This window comes from Anarhichas minor, unplaced genomic scaffold, assembly GCF_050575085.1.
Source record: "Anarhichas minor isolate MPS153535 unplaced genomic scaffold, ASM5057508v1 ptg000011l, whole genome shotgun sequence".
Lineage (NCBI taxonomy): Eukaryota > Metazoa > Chordata > Actinopteri > Perciformes > Anarhichadidae > Anarhichas > Anarhichas minor.
The window spans coordinates 3,313,338-3,329,863 of record NW_027466457.1 but is presented as its reverse complement, the minus strand read 5'-3'; the positions used below and the strand labels follow the sequence as shown (position 1 = coordinate 3,329,863).

The 16,526-nt window shown below is 40.2% G+C and overlaps 1 protein-coding gene across 1 annotated transcript; it reads left to right on the top strand.

Moving 5' to 3' along the window:
- Positions 1-2,976: 2,976 nt before the first annotated feature.
- slc17a8 (solute carrier family 17 member 8) lies at positions 2,977-12,295 on the top strand. The gene is made up of 12 exons (XM_076088898.1): positions 2,977-3,077; positions 5,286-5,541; positions 5,784-5,902; positions 7,109-7,223; positions 7,483-7,570; positions 8,264-8,350; positions 9,132-9,274; positions 9,683-9,832; positions 9,936-10,068; positions 10,429-10,539; positions 10,822-10,949; positions 11,966-12,295. The coding sequence occupies exons 1-12, from the start codon at positions 2,977-2,979 to the stop codon at positions 12,293-12,295; spliced, it is 1,761 nt and encodes a 586-aa protein (XP_075945013.1).
- Positions 12,296-16,526: the final 4,231 nt, after the last annotated feature.

The following is a 16,526-nucleotide window of genomic DNA, read 5'->3' as shown; positions in this document are numbered from 1 at the left end:
ATCGAAAAGTGGCCGTTGGTATGCTGCTGTTGTCCAGCAGTAGGTACCTATCCCTCGAGTGGTATCAGTGCTTTTCCTATCACATACCGTAAACCAGTATACGGTAATATACGGGAAAAGTCGCGCACAACTCCCAGCTTGGATGAGCCTACCCGAAATAGTCCATTGTCCAAAATAAAGTCTGTTCTGTTCAAAATATCATAGATTTTCACTGATCAATCTTTTTAGATGCATGGTGTTGTGTTTACAGTGTTTTAACCCACTACCAGGGCTCTGTTCTTCATGCATAGATACGGTAACAGAAATATCCAGATTAGATTGCTAAAGATCTGACATTAATTTGGATTTGTTGGTTTTTCAAAACTGTCTTCAATCCATCTTGAAATGTTGTTTTAGCAGCAAGTCCTTAAGCCCAGAAAAGTGAAGGCTTATTGATAGTTATATGGAATATGATCAATTTAGTATTTAATGTGAACCCCATAGTTGAACTCATTTTTAGAACATATACCTGAACAGTGTTCATGTTATTATTAAATCTGACACATATCAGTTTAAAGTCACCATTACAATCATGCACCAATCATACATTGGCATAACTTGTAGTTTAACCATATCAACTGGTAATATCCAATGTTTAACGGTGATGAAAGTGTGGAAATATTGTGGAGCAAAATGTAGAACCAGAGAAAATGCAGGACAACATAAAATGAGACTTATGTCCATGAATCTATTGCCTCAGTGCATGCTGGGAGTTTTACCAAAACGCAGAACTCATGTAACTGCAATCTAACTGCAATCAATACCTACCTACCTCCATCTTAGTAGGATCTGCCACCCTCCCCTTAGCAAGGATGACATGCCTGAGGTAACCCACTTGTGTGGAAAACCAGTTACAGTTGGATGGATTAACTTTGGCGTCCACTCTCATGTAAAGTCAAGTGAGTCCTGCCTGAGCCAGTCTCCATCTGACTGAAAACAGATGTGCTGGTGCAGTAACTGTTAGTGCGTTTAGCCCTTCTCTTCTATCTGAAGCTGCCAAAGCCTAATCTCTTCTCAAGTTAGTTTTAGTTCCTCAGTGGGTAGATGACTGAGGTACAGTGTATTGATCTATGTGTCTCTCTGCAGAATCACCTGATGATCACATGTGCTACTTTCTCCTCCAAACACTAGATGGTAGACACGACTCACTCAGAAAAGGAAAGACTATAGAGACTATGTTCAAAACGTCCTTGGCTTCATGTTCAGATATTACATTCAGAAATAATGTTGCATCAGGAGGCATTCGGTTACTTTAAACCAACTGTTTGCCAAATTGAGTAATCACATTATTGTGGTAATGTTACAATTCCTGGGAAGCAGTAGAGCAGAGTCGAACAGAAACAAGAAGACTGTCAGGTTGGATATACATTTAGTTGAGCGTTTCCTCTGAAAGTGCATCTTATACGGTTGCGACGCTATTGCGGTTACAAAATCTGTCTGCAGACAGACAGCAATTTAAACACTCTGCAAAGTACTGACAACCAGCTCTGTGGTAGTTCCTGCTACAGTAGGTGTCTCCAGGTCCACGTTTTAACATGATGACTCACACACAGACTCACAAAACAATACCAGCGTTGCTGTCGTGGCTGGTAAATACACACCTCATAAAGTATCTGTTTAGTTGACACAAGTACATACTTTTGTAACCTTGTGTTATCTTGGCCAGGTCTCCCTTGAAACAGAGATTTTTGTCTCAAGGGACTTCCTTGTTAAATAAATGGTTAAATAGATTAAGTATACAAGATGAATATACAGTACATCTAATTTCAATCATTTCTGATATATCTGATGCCGTACGAAAAAAGAAGGCAGTTCCATTCAGGTTGTCTGTAATGGAGCTGTGATATTCCTGGCACAAAGAACCTTATTTATTGAAAGAGTGTCCACTGGGGATTGAGCTCTCAGTTCATTTATGCAGTGCATAAACACCTGGAGAACCAGCATCACCCTGAGCAGTTGCTCTGCAGCAGCCCATCGCTAAAAGAGACTGTTGGGGCTCAGGCCCGCACCATCCGCTCTACTGTTTAAACTTTAAAATCTCCCTTAACTGCTGCATATTTGATTATCTAGAATGAAGGAAACTCACTGTGAAAACTGACGAGTTTAGCCCTGCTGGCAAAACAAGTTATTCAGGGGATGCCTATCTGTGTCAAAAGGTAAGAGATTGGTGTTGTTTGTAAGTCCATGAACTATGCAGCTTCATGCAGCAGTTATTTCTGTCACACCCCCAGAAAAATAGTACTCATGGAAAAGTGGGAGTCTGAACCTGGAACTTGATGGCTCTGTCTTAGGTTTCACCTGCTCCCATTTTACACCACAGTAGTCTAGCTTATCCTGTCTCTTCTCAATGCCACTTGTCAAGCTCATGCATATTTAACTGCTCGTCCTGCTATCAGATGAGCCTTACTAGCTGAAGGGGTGGAGCTGGGGAGATGAGGATGATGTGTTCAGCGAGGGGGCTGGGTTTATGAAAAGCAGCTACACCTGCCCCTCCTCACCACGAATGGATGCGTTATGAGACGGAGAGGAGATCTAAGCAGTTCGTTCGGATCAGCTGCAGACAAGAGCGGGCTCACAATGCCCAGAGACTAAAACCTGGATTCTACACTTTCATTAACTGGATCTTTAGAAGATGAAAATAGTTTCAGAGGCTCTGGCTGAACGGTACTTTGGACATTGAGGAATACTTTAATATCATCTCTCCCTCCACTTCAACAGTGAACCCTCACACCAGAGAGAAGTGGAGAGGGAAATTCTGTGTTACCTCTCAGGGACCCGTGCATGGCACCACTGAACGGTGGAGCCAACCCCCGGTGCCACAAACTCAGGATGATGAACGGCTTCTAGTGGATTTATTTTTTACTCACAGAGTGTGTTAGTGAGGTATCAAGACACTGTTTTCAGATAACGTTGGAAAGAAAAAAAAGACAGAGAAAAATGCCTTTTGGTGGGTTAGCAGGTTTGAAGGAACAGGTGCTTAAACCTGGGAAGGAGGAAGTGAAAAGCACAGTGGGGGACTCTCTAGGAAAACTGCAAAGGTGAGAGGGTTTGTATGGAGAGAGGTGGGAAGGAGGCATAAAAACTGTGTGTGCAGGGTGTTTAATCCACATTCCACAGTTTTTTAGATGTTATTGGAGTGCATGGAATGAGCGTGTCACTCTTATTGTTTTATTGTTGAGATTTATTTTTTATATTGCTCTGTAACTAAGAGGGATACATCTGTAGTGGAGAGCCTGGAAGCAAACACATTAAGCCCAGCGTGTTCTCAGAGATCCTGACGATAAATAAATATTTGATTCTTCTGCTTGCCGCCAGGCAATGCCAGTGATGTAATCACAGATTTTATTTTAAGACCTTAATATATATTTCATATCCGATACATCCTTAACAGTGAGATGTGTGTGGGGTGTTGGAGCCCCCATTCTGTAAAGAAGATTATGGCCAAGTAGGCAATTTCCTGGAAAAATGTATGGTTAATGTGCATGTATTTTTGTCATGTATAATAGCAATGCCTTGACTGACATTACAATCAAGTGGAAAATGGGAATTTAAGATATTTGTATTCATACTCTATCTATCTATCTATCTATCTATCTATATAGATATATATTCGTGGGGGTTCACATATAACATTTTGGTCATGATGTAGCTAACTATAATAAACCTACACTTTCTCAGGTTTGGGCTTAAGGACCTGTTGCTATAACATTTCCAGGTGGATTTTATACCAGTTTTGAAGAATGAACAAATCCAATGTTAATGTCAATCAATATGTGTTAGAAAAATTCACTGGAGACCGATGTAAAAATCATTAAACAGGACATTTATTCTTGCAAGAAGGAGACAGAGTTGATTCACATACAGAATATGCATCAAGGCTGCACAGAGGTCTGTCTCTGAGTCTCTGATATATATACTGAAGATAACAGGCAAGCGCGCTCGCACAGAGTAATTTGCATAACGTCTGGAACATCACTTTGGATCACAACAGATTTACTATCTTCCCTTGACGCCCGGTCATAAGTAAACAAACAGATGAGATAGCCATTAAGAAAGACAACTAAGACACTTAATGAAGAACACGGCTGAGAAAGCTTGTGTGGAGATTGGTTCATACAAGAACACAGACTTTATGGAACCAGCTGCTTAGATTACAGTGGCTAAACAAAAACATTATTTAAGTTTTTCCAACAATATGTTAATTCGTTTTTGATTATGTCGTCCTGTTACACCAAACATATTCATTTGATGTGCACCTTTCTTTAAAAAAATCCTTGAGAATCAGACTTCCATAGAGGGCTGCACAATTCAGGACTTGGAAAGTTACTTTGAGTTAGTGGAAATGTTTTGCCACATTTTATCTATGGAATTAGTGACCAGACATGAACTCTTAGCCATGCTTTGTTATTTATTGTTGTTTCTTTGTTGTCATCTTGCAACTTATACATTTGAGACTGGTTGCATTACATTAACAGTAAAAAGGACTTGAAATGTGGCTTTTGTATCTTAATGCAGTTCAGAATTCCAACCGTATCAACTATTCTTTCATGACATGACATGTCCACAATGAGTCTGCTATTAGACTATTAACTTTTACTTTACGACAAAAACATAAATATAAAATATGCTGTTTTCCATAGCAGTGTATTATTTTGTAATACATAATATAACAGGACAAACCAGGTGTTCCAACTGTAAAGAAATGAGGGAAAATTTGAGTGCTTGATATCATAAGCGGATCCCAGTTTCTGGTTAATTTGTGTCTTGCTGGAAGAGAACTGCAGTAGAGATCTGCTGCAGGCAGATGAAAGCAGTTCATGGGATCGGGGAGACAGCGAGACAGAGATGGATTCTGGGTAGTAAAACAGGTGTGGAGAGTGATGCACCTGAAAGCAACCTGATAACAGCACTGCTGTTACCTTTTTAGTCGTGTGTCTTGCCTTCCCCTAGACTTGGGTTACTGTGCTATTTCTGTTGCCACAGTTTTTTTTACAAACTTACAGACAAAAGTGGGAGGGCTGTAAAATGATATACATTCTGTATATATTTATATGACTTGTAGACAATTTTTACTTAAAAAAAAATCTGATTCTAGGTAGCCAACACTTTGGTATATTGTGGATGGAAAAATAAAGAAGAAGGACGAATATGGATAAAAAGTATTTCAAGCTGAACAGATAACAACTAGCACTGCTGACGATCACATGCTCTTACTGTGATTTCTTTTGCTGCTATTTGCGTCATAGGAAAATAGACGGTAGTAATGTAGAAGAAGAGGACCACATTGAGCTGACAGAGGATGGGCGTCCGGTGGCATCAGCTCCACGTACTGCCCCCCTGCTGGACTGTAGCTGCGGCGGTCTGCCCAAGCGCTACATCATCGCCATCCTCAGCGGCCTGGGCTTCTGCATCTCCTTTGGCATCCGTTGCAACCTTGGTGTGGCCATTGTGGAGATGGTGAACAACAACACTGTCTATATCAATGGGACTCCTGTGCTTCAGGTAGCTGAATCAAATCAGACAGGACCCCTGGGATATTGACGTTGCAGGACTTTGTATAATATGTCTATTTTCTTGTTGCTCAGAAGATAGTCTGGCCTTACAGAAGAAAACTAGATTGCAGTATAACCATTTCAATCAACTCTTTAAGGGATGCATCTGTAATGCAGCCAGGTAGATTATACCAAATGAATGCAGTTTAGTGGTAAATGTTGGTTTGTTTCTCTCTCTTTCTCTCTCTCCAGCAAGCTCAGTTTAACTGGGACCCAGAGACAGTGGGGCTGATCCACGGCTCCTTCTTCTGGGGCTACATTGTCACTCAAATCCCTGGTGGTTTCATCTCCAACAAGCTGTTTGCCAACAGGTGACATGCACTTCATGACTATTAATAGTTCCACTGTGACACTGTAATCTCTGTTTTGTGTCATTGAATATTGAATATTGAATATATTTAGATTTTAGATTTTTGGTAAGAAAAGTAATTTGATGATGATGTTTTTTGAGAGCCACTTTTAACCTTTCTCTTTAATTTAATAAAAACCAAAGGATTAATCAATAAGAACAGAGTCATTAGTTGCAGCCCAAACAGTGCAGAGACAACAGATGATGCGGCCCATGAGAGAGAAACTGTTCAATGTGGGATGCGCTTAGACGGATTATATTTTTTGTTTTTTGAAGTTTTTCCTCGAGTTGAGGGTGAGCTCATGGTCAATGCGGCCATGATCACGTATGTTAAGAAAGGATCACAAGAAAGAAAGAAAAAGGTAGGAAAAGAAAGGTTCGGGGGAGAGCGTGCGTGGTTAAAGGGTTAAAGCTGTACGCTGTGGTGAGCGTTGCTGATGGAGCAGATAGCAGTCCTGTAATAAAAGCTTCACAGGAAAAGAGGACACGCCACTGACAGAGTTAATAATGAAAGATCCTGCCTCTGATTTCTTTCTGAAACACCAGCCACTGGAATATTACAAGTGTCACTTACACACTGTTTTGGAAAAAGAGGAGGAAGGAGGGATCGGGTGAAGAAGAAAATATATGGGAGCTAAGGTGGTGATGAAGCAAAAACTTGCAGATTGAATGGGATGTCTTTATCTCAGTGTGTGAAAGGCAGAGGCGTGAGATCTGTCTCATTATAAGGCTGACTGAGATGCTTTGACCGTCAGATATTTAGAGAAATACGGCCTGACAATATTAGACATCTACAGCAGCTCTTAGACACTGGGTAGCATGTGTTTGTTGTGTTTTTACCTGTTACAGACAGATATTAGTAGTTTTCACGGACTATAATTTTGCAGTTTGGTGCTAATTATGGGCAAAATAGGAAATTCCTCGACAGAACTGCTCCATTTAAAGTCAAGTAAATGATGATTTCACATGACAAGCTGTGCACTGACTAAAATACCATTGGTTACATTAGCAATTAATCAATTGAAAGTATAGAATTTAACAGTGTCTGTATTTCCCCATTATTTTATGTCTGTAAGTGCTTCAGGTACATGGAAGTTGCTGTCTCCTCACGTTAGCCACAGACACACACACACACACACAATATGATGACATTGCAGTATTTCTACAGGGTTTTTGGGGCTGCCATTTTCCTGACGTCAGTGCTCAACATGTTCATCCCATCAGCAGCGAGGGTGCACTACGGTTATGTCATGTTTGTGCGCATCCTGCAGGGCTTAGTGGAGGTAAGAAAAAACACGGTGGGGGTTTAACCAGTGAAAATGATCCACATACACAAAGCAATACTTCGACATCTTGGGGAAATATGCTTATTTGATTTCTTGTTGAGAGTTAGATAAGCTGTATCAAACATCAGATCTAACTCTCAGCAAGAAAGCAAGTAAGTGTATTTCCCAAAATGTTAGACAATTAACAGACGAATCCCAGGTTTCCTCTTAGATCAATATTTGACCTTTGACATCTTCCACACCATGTGCCTGCTAGGGTGTCACCTACCCAGCATGTCATGGGATGTGGTCCAAATGGGCGCCACCTCTTGAGCGGAGTCGACTGGCCACAACTTCATTCTGTGGTGAGCAATGCCTCTAATTCACTCTTGTCAAAAATACTCCCAAACTGACCACAACACAGAGCTTTTCATTGATCCAAACCAGTTTACACAACCGTGTCAGTCATAGTGGGGCTGGTCAGTAAATGGACATGAGAGAGGTCATTTTGTTTTGCAGATTTAGTCCACTGCTGTCTCTCCCGAATTAAAATAACCACATTGCACTTTAAACTGGTGCCATGACAACCCACACATCAAAACCCTCTTGACATTGTCTGTAAATGAACATGGCTCACCTGCGTGCTCACAGGGAGCTTCTCCCTCCATTCACCTACATGAAGCGTCACATTGCTTTCTGTCCAAAAGCACTCTCATGCTCCCTGCTCTATTCAAAACAACAGTGTTCATGAATCCGTCTGATAATAGAAAAACACATTAAAACACGCTCTCTGTCTCGGCAGTGCCAACGACTCGCCATTTATTCAATGCAACTAATGTGTTTCTTTGATGTGTTTGTTTTTATTAAGACACATTTTCACTATATGGTGTAGTTGCTTGTGTAAAACTGAAGGCAGTTAACTATTTCGTTTGTATAATATTTAAAAAAAGATAAGTTGGGCTATATATGATATATTTTTAGTTATTTATCACTGAGTCCCGATGTTGCTGCTGGTGTCATCATACCTGACACTGAAATTTTACACCAATTGTTCCCAGGATCCTACGCAGGAGCAGTGATCGCCATGCCTTTAGCTGGAGTGCTCGTTCAATACGTTGGATGGCCTTCGATCTTCTATATCTATGGTAAGACTCAAAACAAACACTTCAGTCACTCTATCTCATATACAAAACAATAAGCAATAAGCAAAATATGTTCATGTAAAGATAAAGATAAGACGAAGATATTGCAGAAAGTGTGATGGGAAGATCAATACCATTTTCAATATGCAGCTGCAGCCAGCAGCCGATTAGCTAAGGTGAGCATAAAGACTGGAAACATGTCATTTATTTGATAAGGACAAATATAATATATAATCTCCCTTGAACCACGCAAGCGCACAAAAATAACATAAGAGTACATGAGATTTATGTATATATATATAGATATATATACACACATACGTATAGGATGTTCACAGGTGTTGAGCCACTTTATACACGAGGTGCCAGTTTAGTGACATGTAAAGTGTCTTTGTAATCCCTGAATGGCCTACTGCTCTGGCGGTTGTACTTTGTATGCTTTGCACAATAAGCGCTATCTGAATTGCTTTAGTGTTTGATTAAAATGATTAACATTGACATAAAATTCATGCTTTGCCAAATGTGTTTTAATAAAAATCTACTCTGGTTGTGCTGTGATATAATCTCATGATTTATTGAAGTGAATTAGCATTTTCCTGTCTGGGCTCTGTGACTCATACCTTGTTCATTTAATTTTAATAATGAAAATTCTTGTGGTCCAGAATAGCTCGGGCTTGTTGTAATTAGTCTATCCCGCCCCTTACAAAGCCTTCAATACAAATATAAACATCTTTAAGTATGTATGTATAAAGTAATGCAATCATTTTTGTTATTTCATGAAAAGGTGTTTTTGGGATCATGTGGTATGTCATGTGGCTGCTGCTGGCATATGGAAGTCCTGCTGAACATCCCACAATCACAGACGAGGAGAGGATGTACATCGAGACCACCATCGGTGAAACAATGCGCCAACTGAGTGTCACTGAGGTGTGTTTGCCCAATATGCTGCCAGATTCAGGTTATCATAGTGCATTCAGTTTAACATCATTTCACTGAAATTCTGACACACACACACACAGTTGTGTTTCCATCACTTTAAAGGACATTGACTTACATTAATTTCCTGGAGAATTACCCGAACCATAATTGCCTAATCATAACTTTAAGCAAAACCTAACCTACCTTAACCTTTAACCAAGTCTCCACCCTAAAATGTAATGATTTATGTTATCCCCAAAAAGAAGTAGAATCCCCACAATGCGACTGTGTAAAACAGATTTACGTCCCCACAACATGAGTAACTCATGCCCACACACACACACACACACGTACACACACACACACACACACACACACAATAAACAACATACACTGGCTTCTGTCTCCCAATCACAGAAATTCAAGACACCGTGGCGTCGTTTCTTTACCTCCATGCCCGTCTATGCCATCATCGTGGCCAACTTCTGCCGCAGCTGGACCTTCTACCTGCTCCTCATCAGCCAGCCGGCGTATTTTGAGGAAGTCTTTGGCTTCCCCATCAGCAAGGTTAGCCTCACAGTTTCACTATAGCTATTCAACGAGCAATGGCAAATATCCATCATAGGACTGATTTACATGATGGCTTCCTGAATGCATCATGTTCCAACAGGTGGGGATCCTGTCCGCTGTCCCCCACATGGTGATGACAATAGTAGTTCCTATTGGAGGACAGCTGGCTGACTACTTACGCAGTAACAAAATCATGTCTACCACAAATGTGAGAAAAATCATGAACTGTGGAGGTACGTCGTGGTAAACTAGAAGCAATATGTTCTGTCATTTGTCATAGTTATATTGGAAACTAAGAGACACTCTGGTTTTACCGTTATTGTGCACAATAATGGTTCTAAACCATTCTTGCTTTAGCCAGCAGTAGTGATAAAATGTCAATCGTCGTTAAAATAGTTCAATATTACAATCAGCCATTGCTCTTGAGCTTCTAATAAGTATTTAAAATATGGGAGTGTACAAAAAGTCCTGTTAGAATGATGCAGGTATTGTGCAGGACAATGAATTGAGTCATTACAGATCCCAGGCATACATTTGAAAATGTTTCTTACATGAGCCAATGACTCACATTCTCTGGTCCTGTATTTTGACAGGATTTGGTATGGAGGCCACTCTGCTGTTGGTTGTTGGGTTTTCTCACACTCGAGGGGTTGCCATCACCTTCCTAGTTCTGGCTGTAGGGTTCAGTGGTTTTGCCATCTCAGGTATTACATCTGCACCAAAGAAACATGTTTCACCCGATATAAGACTTTTGGTTTGGCTATATACTAAACCTAAAACATGGGAGTTTTGGTAGAAATGCTCAGGATGTTGCCTTTTCCTTTTGTGCCTTTTACTTTGTGTTCTCTTTCTTTCGATTATTTTCAAGGCAACCAACAACTCTAAACGCTCAAGTGCATCTAAGCCATGTTCGCTTTGGCAGAATGTATTTTGTAATTGTGTCGCTCTCCACTTAACCAAATGTATTGTGTGGTCCGTGTCTTCAGGTTTTAATGTAAATCATTTGGACATTGCGCCTCGCTATGCCAGCATCCTGATGGGCATTTCTAACGGGGTGGGAACGCTATCAGGAATGGTGTGTCCTCTGATTGTTGGAGCCCTGACTAAAAACAAGGTATAACAAGTTGTTTTGTAACAGTAACCGTTTATTATGTACCCGGGGCAAAGTAAAGAGGCTACTGGGGCCTCAAGGATAGACAACTCTGGGGTTGGAATCCCCAGTAAAACTAGATTAACAGGTTGACATGGGTTCCCCACAGATAGAGTAACAACAATACAGAGACGAGGATGTTGACTCTCAATGGACAATTTATTTAACACCAGTTACTTAACAAAAATCAGGTTTATTCAATACACAGTCGCACAACACAACAGTCTAAAAACAATGTTAATGCCACATTGCCACAGATGCTAGTGAAAGTGATACGATCGGCCTGTCGTAAAAAATGACAGTACAGATAGCAGCGCAGCATACAAACAGCAGTGGCTATGACAACCCTAAAAAGGACAAAGATAAACATTTTTTTTTTTTTTAAATCAGTTAGTACATGTAGTAGAAAGCTTACTAAATGTCTTAGTTTATATTGTTTACTTCAAACAATGCAATATTTGGAAACCCAGATCTGGCTCCACAGTCGGTGCTTTTTCATATTAACCGTCCACAGGACGTTCAAGGCAGCTGCACAATAGAAGTCTTTTTTAAAAAGTGTTCGTCATGGTTAGAACCCTCAGCTTTAAAACGTACCTTCCAGAAGGCTAGTCTGTTCCACATCTCAGATATTTTCCAGTTATCTTGTCTTTACCTTCAGTCCTTCAAACTCTTATTCTGATGAAATTATTTTATTCTTAATTATGAGTCTATAAAACATAACAGGAAACGCAATGTCCTTTACTGTGGCTTTCCCTCATGGCATATATAAAACATATCAGGTTTTCTTCTTAGTCAAACACAGAATCGCTGTATGTAATCTTGCACCTATCAATGGCTGGTGTTAATAATTTATAGCACCATAAAATGTATTATACACGTTGTAGTTGATAGTTTTTCCGGTGCAGTGCCATGAGTAAGGCAGTGGATTTACAGCGTTACTTCAGACAGGAAATTGATTCACTCTATTCCTCTCCCCACAGACTCGTCTGGAGTGGCAAAATGTCTTTGTTATTGCGTCCATGGTGCATTACTCAGGGGTCATTTTCTACGCTATCTTTGCTTCTGGAGAACAGCAGGACTGGGCCGAACCTGAGAGCACCAGCGAGGATAAATGTGGCATTATTGATGAGGACGAGCTGGCTGAAGAATCAGAGCTCAACATGGAGAACACCGTGGCTCCCAAAAAGAGTTACGGAACCACAGACAATTTATCTGGTGGAAAACAGGGCTGGAAAAAGAAGAGAGGGGTGACCATGCAAGAGGAGGAAGAACATTTTGGGAATGGCGACCACCAGGACCAGTACCAGTGAGATGCCCTGTGGGGCAAAGGACTTCCACAACACTCAAGTCTGGTTGAGGCTGAGAAATTTGATTACAAACCTGTGGAAATGTAAAAAAAACATTGGAAAAGTGACGAGGAGCAGCAGCATCACATGTACCTCAAGACCTTTCCTTTTTGGTCAATACTCCAGTTTAACTGTGATGTCCTGTCATGTCAATAATCATGTGGAAACACAACACAAAAATGCTAAAAATCAACCATAGTTTTTGTTAGAAATCCATTGGGGCAAAATTTAAAAACAAAAATATCAACAAAACAGATTTGAATAATAAATGTAGTTTAGACTTGAACATTTGTGAACAAACTAGTGTTGTGTTAAAAGAACATCAGAAACACACATCAACTTTCAAACCCGACTTTTCCTGCAAACTGCGTTGATCATATTTCGTCTGTCGGCAAACGTTGACTGAACTTTATGTAGCTTACTTAGAACCACATGAACAGTTTCTGAAATGTTTTGTGTCAGCTATGCAACGTGAAAAGAGACAGCAGTGTTAATGTTATGAGCCTTATTTCGTTTTTGCTTGGATGTATTTGCTGTTGCCGAATGATTGCACTTTGAACCGCTTAGCCCGCTTTCCTTGTCTGAGCAGGTCTTAGTTCCCCATCTGTTTGTGATGCACTTCTTCCAGCATTATATCATCTTCATTATTTATGCTCTTCTGAGCTCATAATGGGACGTAATGGATGGTGAGTTCAGTGATGACGTTACTCCATGATGCATTTAGTGTAACTCTATATATTCTCCTGGTGTTTGTCTTTTTTTTGCAATTTGTCAATGTTTGACCCGTAGAAACCCAGTTTGTTTCTAAAAAAAATGTACTGTAATGTTTAATCATAAAAGAGTATGGGAAATTTACACTCGCTGTTTATCATTACTGCTAAAGAAGAGAAAATTGATTTTGTACTGTAAATTAGTATCTTATTGTTTGAGAGAGCATTGATTTGATTTGCACTTTATTTAAACACACTGGAGATGTAATGCATTTCTATTCTGTATTAAGATTGTTTAGAGACATAAAATCTTGTGAAGGTTCTGAATTATTGATTACCTTGTATGCGGATATTTAACATTCATGTTACTTTGTATATTCAAAGAATTTATAAAAATAACTACAAAGGTGCACTCAGCAGAGTAAAGATCTCCGCCAGGTGTGTCTGCAATGACCACTGCTGTATTGTGTGGTTGAATGAATGCAACCAGTGCTGTAAAGCGTCGTCAAACAGACTTCGTTCAAACTCAAAAACAAGCAGCGATGTAACGTTTTGCAAGCAATGGGCTTGAAGACATCGTATATTACACTTAATATAATCGTGCCAAAACATAAAGGTAAACTCATCAAGCTGTCTAGACACTTAGCAGCGGCTGAGTGGTGGCGAGGTACAGCCGTGTGTACTGGTAGTTTCGATAGATGTTAGCGGTTAGCCAAACACATTGTCCAAAACAATAACAGTGTGCAAACTGTTTTCCCTAACTGTGTCTCTGAGCGCAGAGTAGCAGCTTGTGGTTGGCTAAGAGTAGTGAGTGAGGAGTAAGCAGGCAGTCAATGGTGGTATAAAACCGGTAATAAAAGGTGTTTTTAGAGAGTGTGAGTCAACAGAACCACAAGAGGTCCTTAAACATGCAGCCATGACTTGCCACCAAATATATTGCAGAGTTTGCTTCAGCCGAATGCGAGATCAGCTGTGGACAGACACAGAGGTGCACACTCACTCAGTCATGGACTCACACAGTAACGGTCCCGGACACACACACGCACATAAACAACTTAACGCATAATCTTTCCCCAGGTTTTTGCCTGGCGGAGATAATTAATAACCAAATTCCACACAGTGTTTAATGCAAAACAAGACCTAGCTCCTCATACTGTAGATACATATACATACAGATCTACATACAACTACAAATGCCAAACCTGCTTCTCACCAAAGTCAGATGCCCTCCTCCTCTTGGAACCATGAATGTCATGGTAGCGCATCCAATAGTTGTTGAGATATGTCAGTCTGGATCAAAGAGGTGGGCTGACTGACCGACCAACAATGTCATCTAGCTGTGCGTCAAGCTCATTGTTTTTATATTCAAATCATAAACATAAAGCCTTCATAAAGACACAATGTGCCCTGTAGATGTTTATTATCTTCTGTAACTGCTTGACAGAATAGACTGTCCTTAATGCTGTCTGTTTATGTTAGAGAGCTCAATTTAGACATTTTTAAATATTCCAAAGGCTGCTCTGTTTCCCATCACCCTTTGGTAAACATCCTCTGTCTTATCTGTCTTTCTGCCTACGTCACTCACAATGTCTGGAATGAGTAACAAAACACCAGAGTGAAAGGCAATAGACGGATCTTTTCCCGTCCTCATCAAACCACATTAGGAGAGGTATTTGGAATAGGTTTAAATCAACCCCATCAATATTTGTGAGCGCTTTGACTGCTGTACATGTAACTTGTTAACATAATCAGTGGCGTTTTGTCTGTCCTTTTTCTCGAGGCCATCGCTGCCAGCTCATTCCCTACATGCTCTTAAACACAGAACAGACAGTCCACAAACAGCCGGCAGCCAACGGCAAAGGTTCTGTTTATTTCAGAGAGACTGTCTGTTGACTCAGAAGGGCCTCTTTGGATGGAGCAACAACCCATCAATGATTAAACAATTGTTTTCTTTGGGACAAATTAAGGATGATAATGACAAGAAGAATTTGATTTCCAGTGTGCGTGTCCATCTTAGAGAGAAGAAAACAAGAGGGCAGGTACGCTGAGGTATGAAAGTGCCAATATAAACAAATCTGGTGTTGACTGACATGATAAAATGACTTTGATTGGTTCAAGGTCGGATGGCAACGATCGCTACGGTCTGCTTCCAGGGGTTTTCTATGAAAACCTCTATCTGTGCTTCTGCAAAATTATTACTAAAACATTCACAACGCGTGTGCACAGACAAGGAATTGGACTCAGTTGTTATATATATTTTATATCTCTCTCAATGTACAGACATAGCTAGGGACAAGGAAAAAAAAGCTTGACAGATGAAGGTAAAAAATAGAAAGGATTGTTATTCACACAAGGTGTGAAAAAATAGATGTAAAAAGCAACAGTGACTAAAATATATAAAATGTCTAAAAAGTATAATACTTTATAAGTTGTAAACAATCCAAATAGAGCAAAGAAATAAATACTAAATGGATATACAGGGACTGGATGATTATGTACAGCATGGACAAGTAAATAAGTCTATATACAGTATATACAGTGTGTACCATTTATGTTGACAGTAACAGATGATTTACAGTGTCTAACAGTTGCAGTGAAAAGAAGACACACTATGATGTTCTGTTTGCATTCAAAGATAAACAATATAAACTTTTGGAGTGATAGCAGCGCTTCTACTTGGCTTGCCTGCACTAACATCAGTTGTTTCTTAATAACTGGATATATGTTCCATGTGGGGAGATTTCTGGTCTGCTGGAGAATTCATGAGGCCGCCTCTTGTCTTGGTGTGAGATGGATTTTTTTTTTTGGTGTGTGTGTGTTTGGCGGGGGGTTGGGCGAGGGCAGGGGGGGAGGGGAGAGATAGTGTGTTTGGAGGGGTGATGACATGGACAGGAATGGACAGTTTAATTAATAACCACCATCCATTTCTCCCTGACCTCAACTGGTCAAACATGCTCTCACTGTCCAGACACAAGCAGCTAAATGTTCATTAGCAAATATTGATTGAGCTGTAGCTCACGGAGTGGATGTCAGAAAAAAGGCTGGAAAAGCGGAAAGTTAGCAGGCAGGAATTTAACATCAACTGACCGGGATAAGGTAAGAACTTTGAGAATGAGTCTGATCATATATCATGCTCAATAGTGAGCAGGTGACTCCTTATTAGTCCACTGCGTGCCCCTGTGTGTGAGGCATGTTTGGATGTTGTGTGGGTTGTTAAAGTGGACTGGGGGCTTCTGAATTATTGTGGGTTGCTCTTGGATCTCAGGGGAAATTTCACTGAGTTAATTAAAAACGAAATGTGGCGGATGAAGTCTATGAAATGTGACCATGTGTGGTCTTGACACCAGAAAGAAAGGCCATGGACAAGTTTAAAAACATGTCTGATATTTACGAGACACCTTCAGGCTATTTTACCATTTTGTTAAATGAGCCTCTATCTAATACTGAAAGGCTTGCATACATTATGTTTAGTGAGAGTAACATTA

Excerpts from the sequence above, each read along its gene's own strand:
- slc17a8 (XM_076088898.1), top strand. The coding sequence starts at position 2,977 with ATGCCTTTTGGTGGGTTAGCAGGTTTGAAGGAACAGGTGCTTAAACCT. Across the intron at positions 5,903-7,108 it reads AACAAGCTGTTTGCCAACAG|GGTTTTTGGGGCTGCCATTT; the intron begins GTGACATGCACT and ends GTATTTCTACAG. Across the intron at positions 7,224-7,482 it reads TCCTGCAGGGCTTAGTGGAG|GGTGTCACCTACCCAGCATG; the intron begins GTAAGAAAAAAC and ends TGTGCCTGCTAG.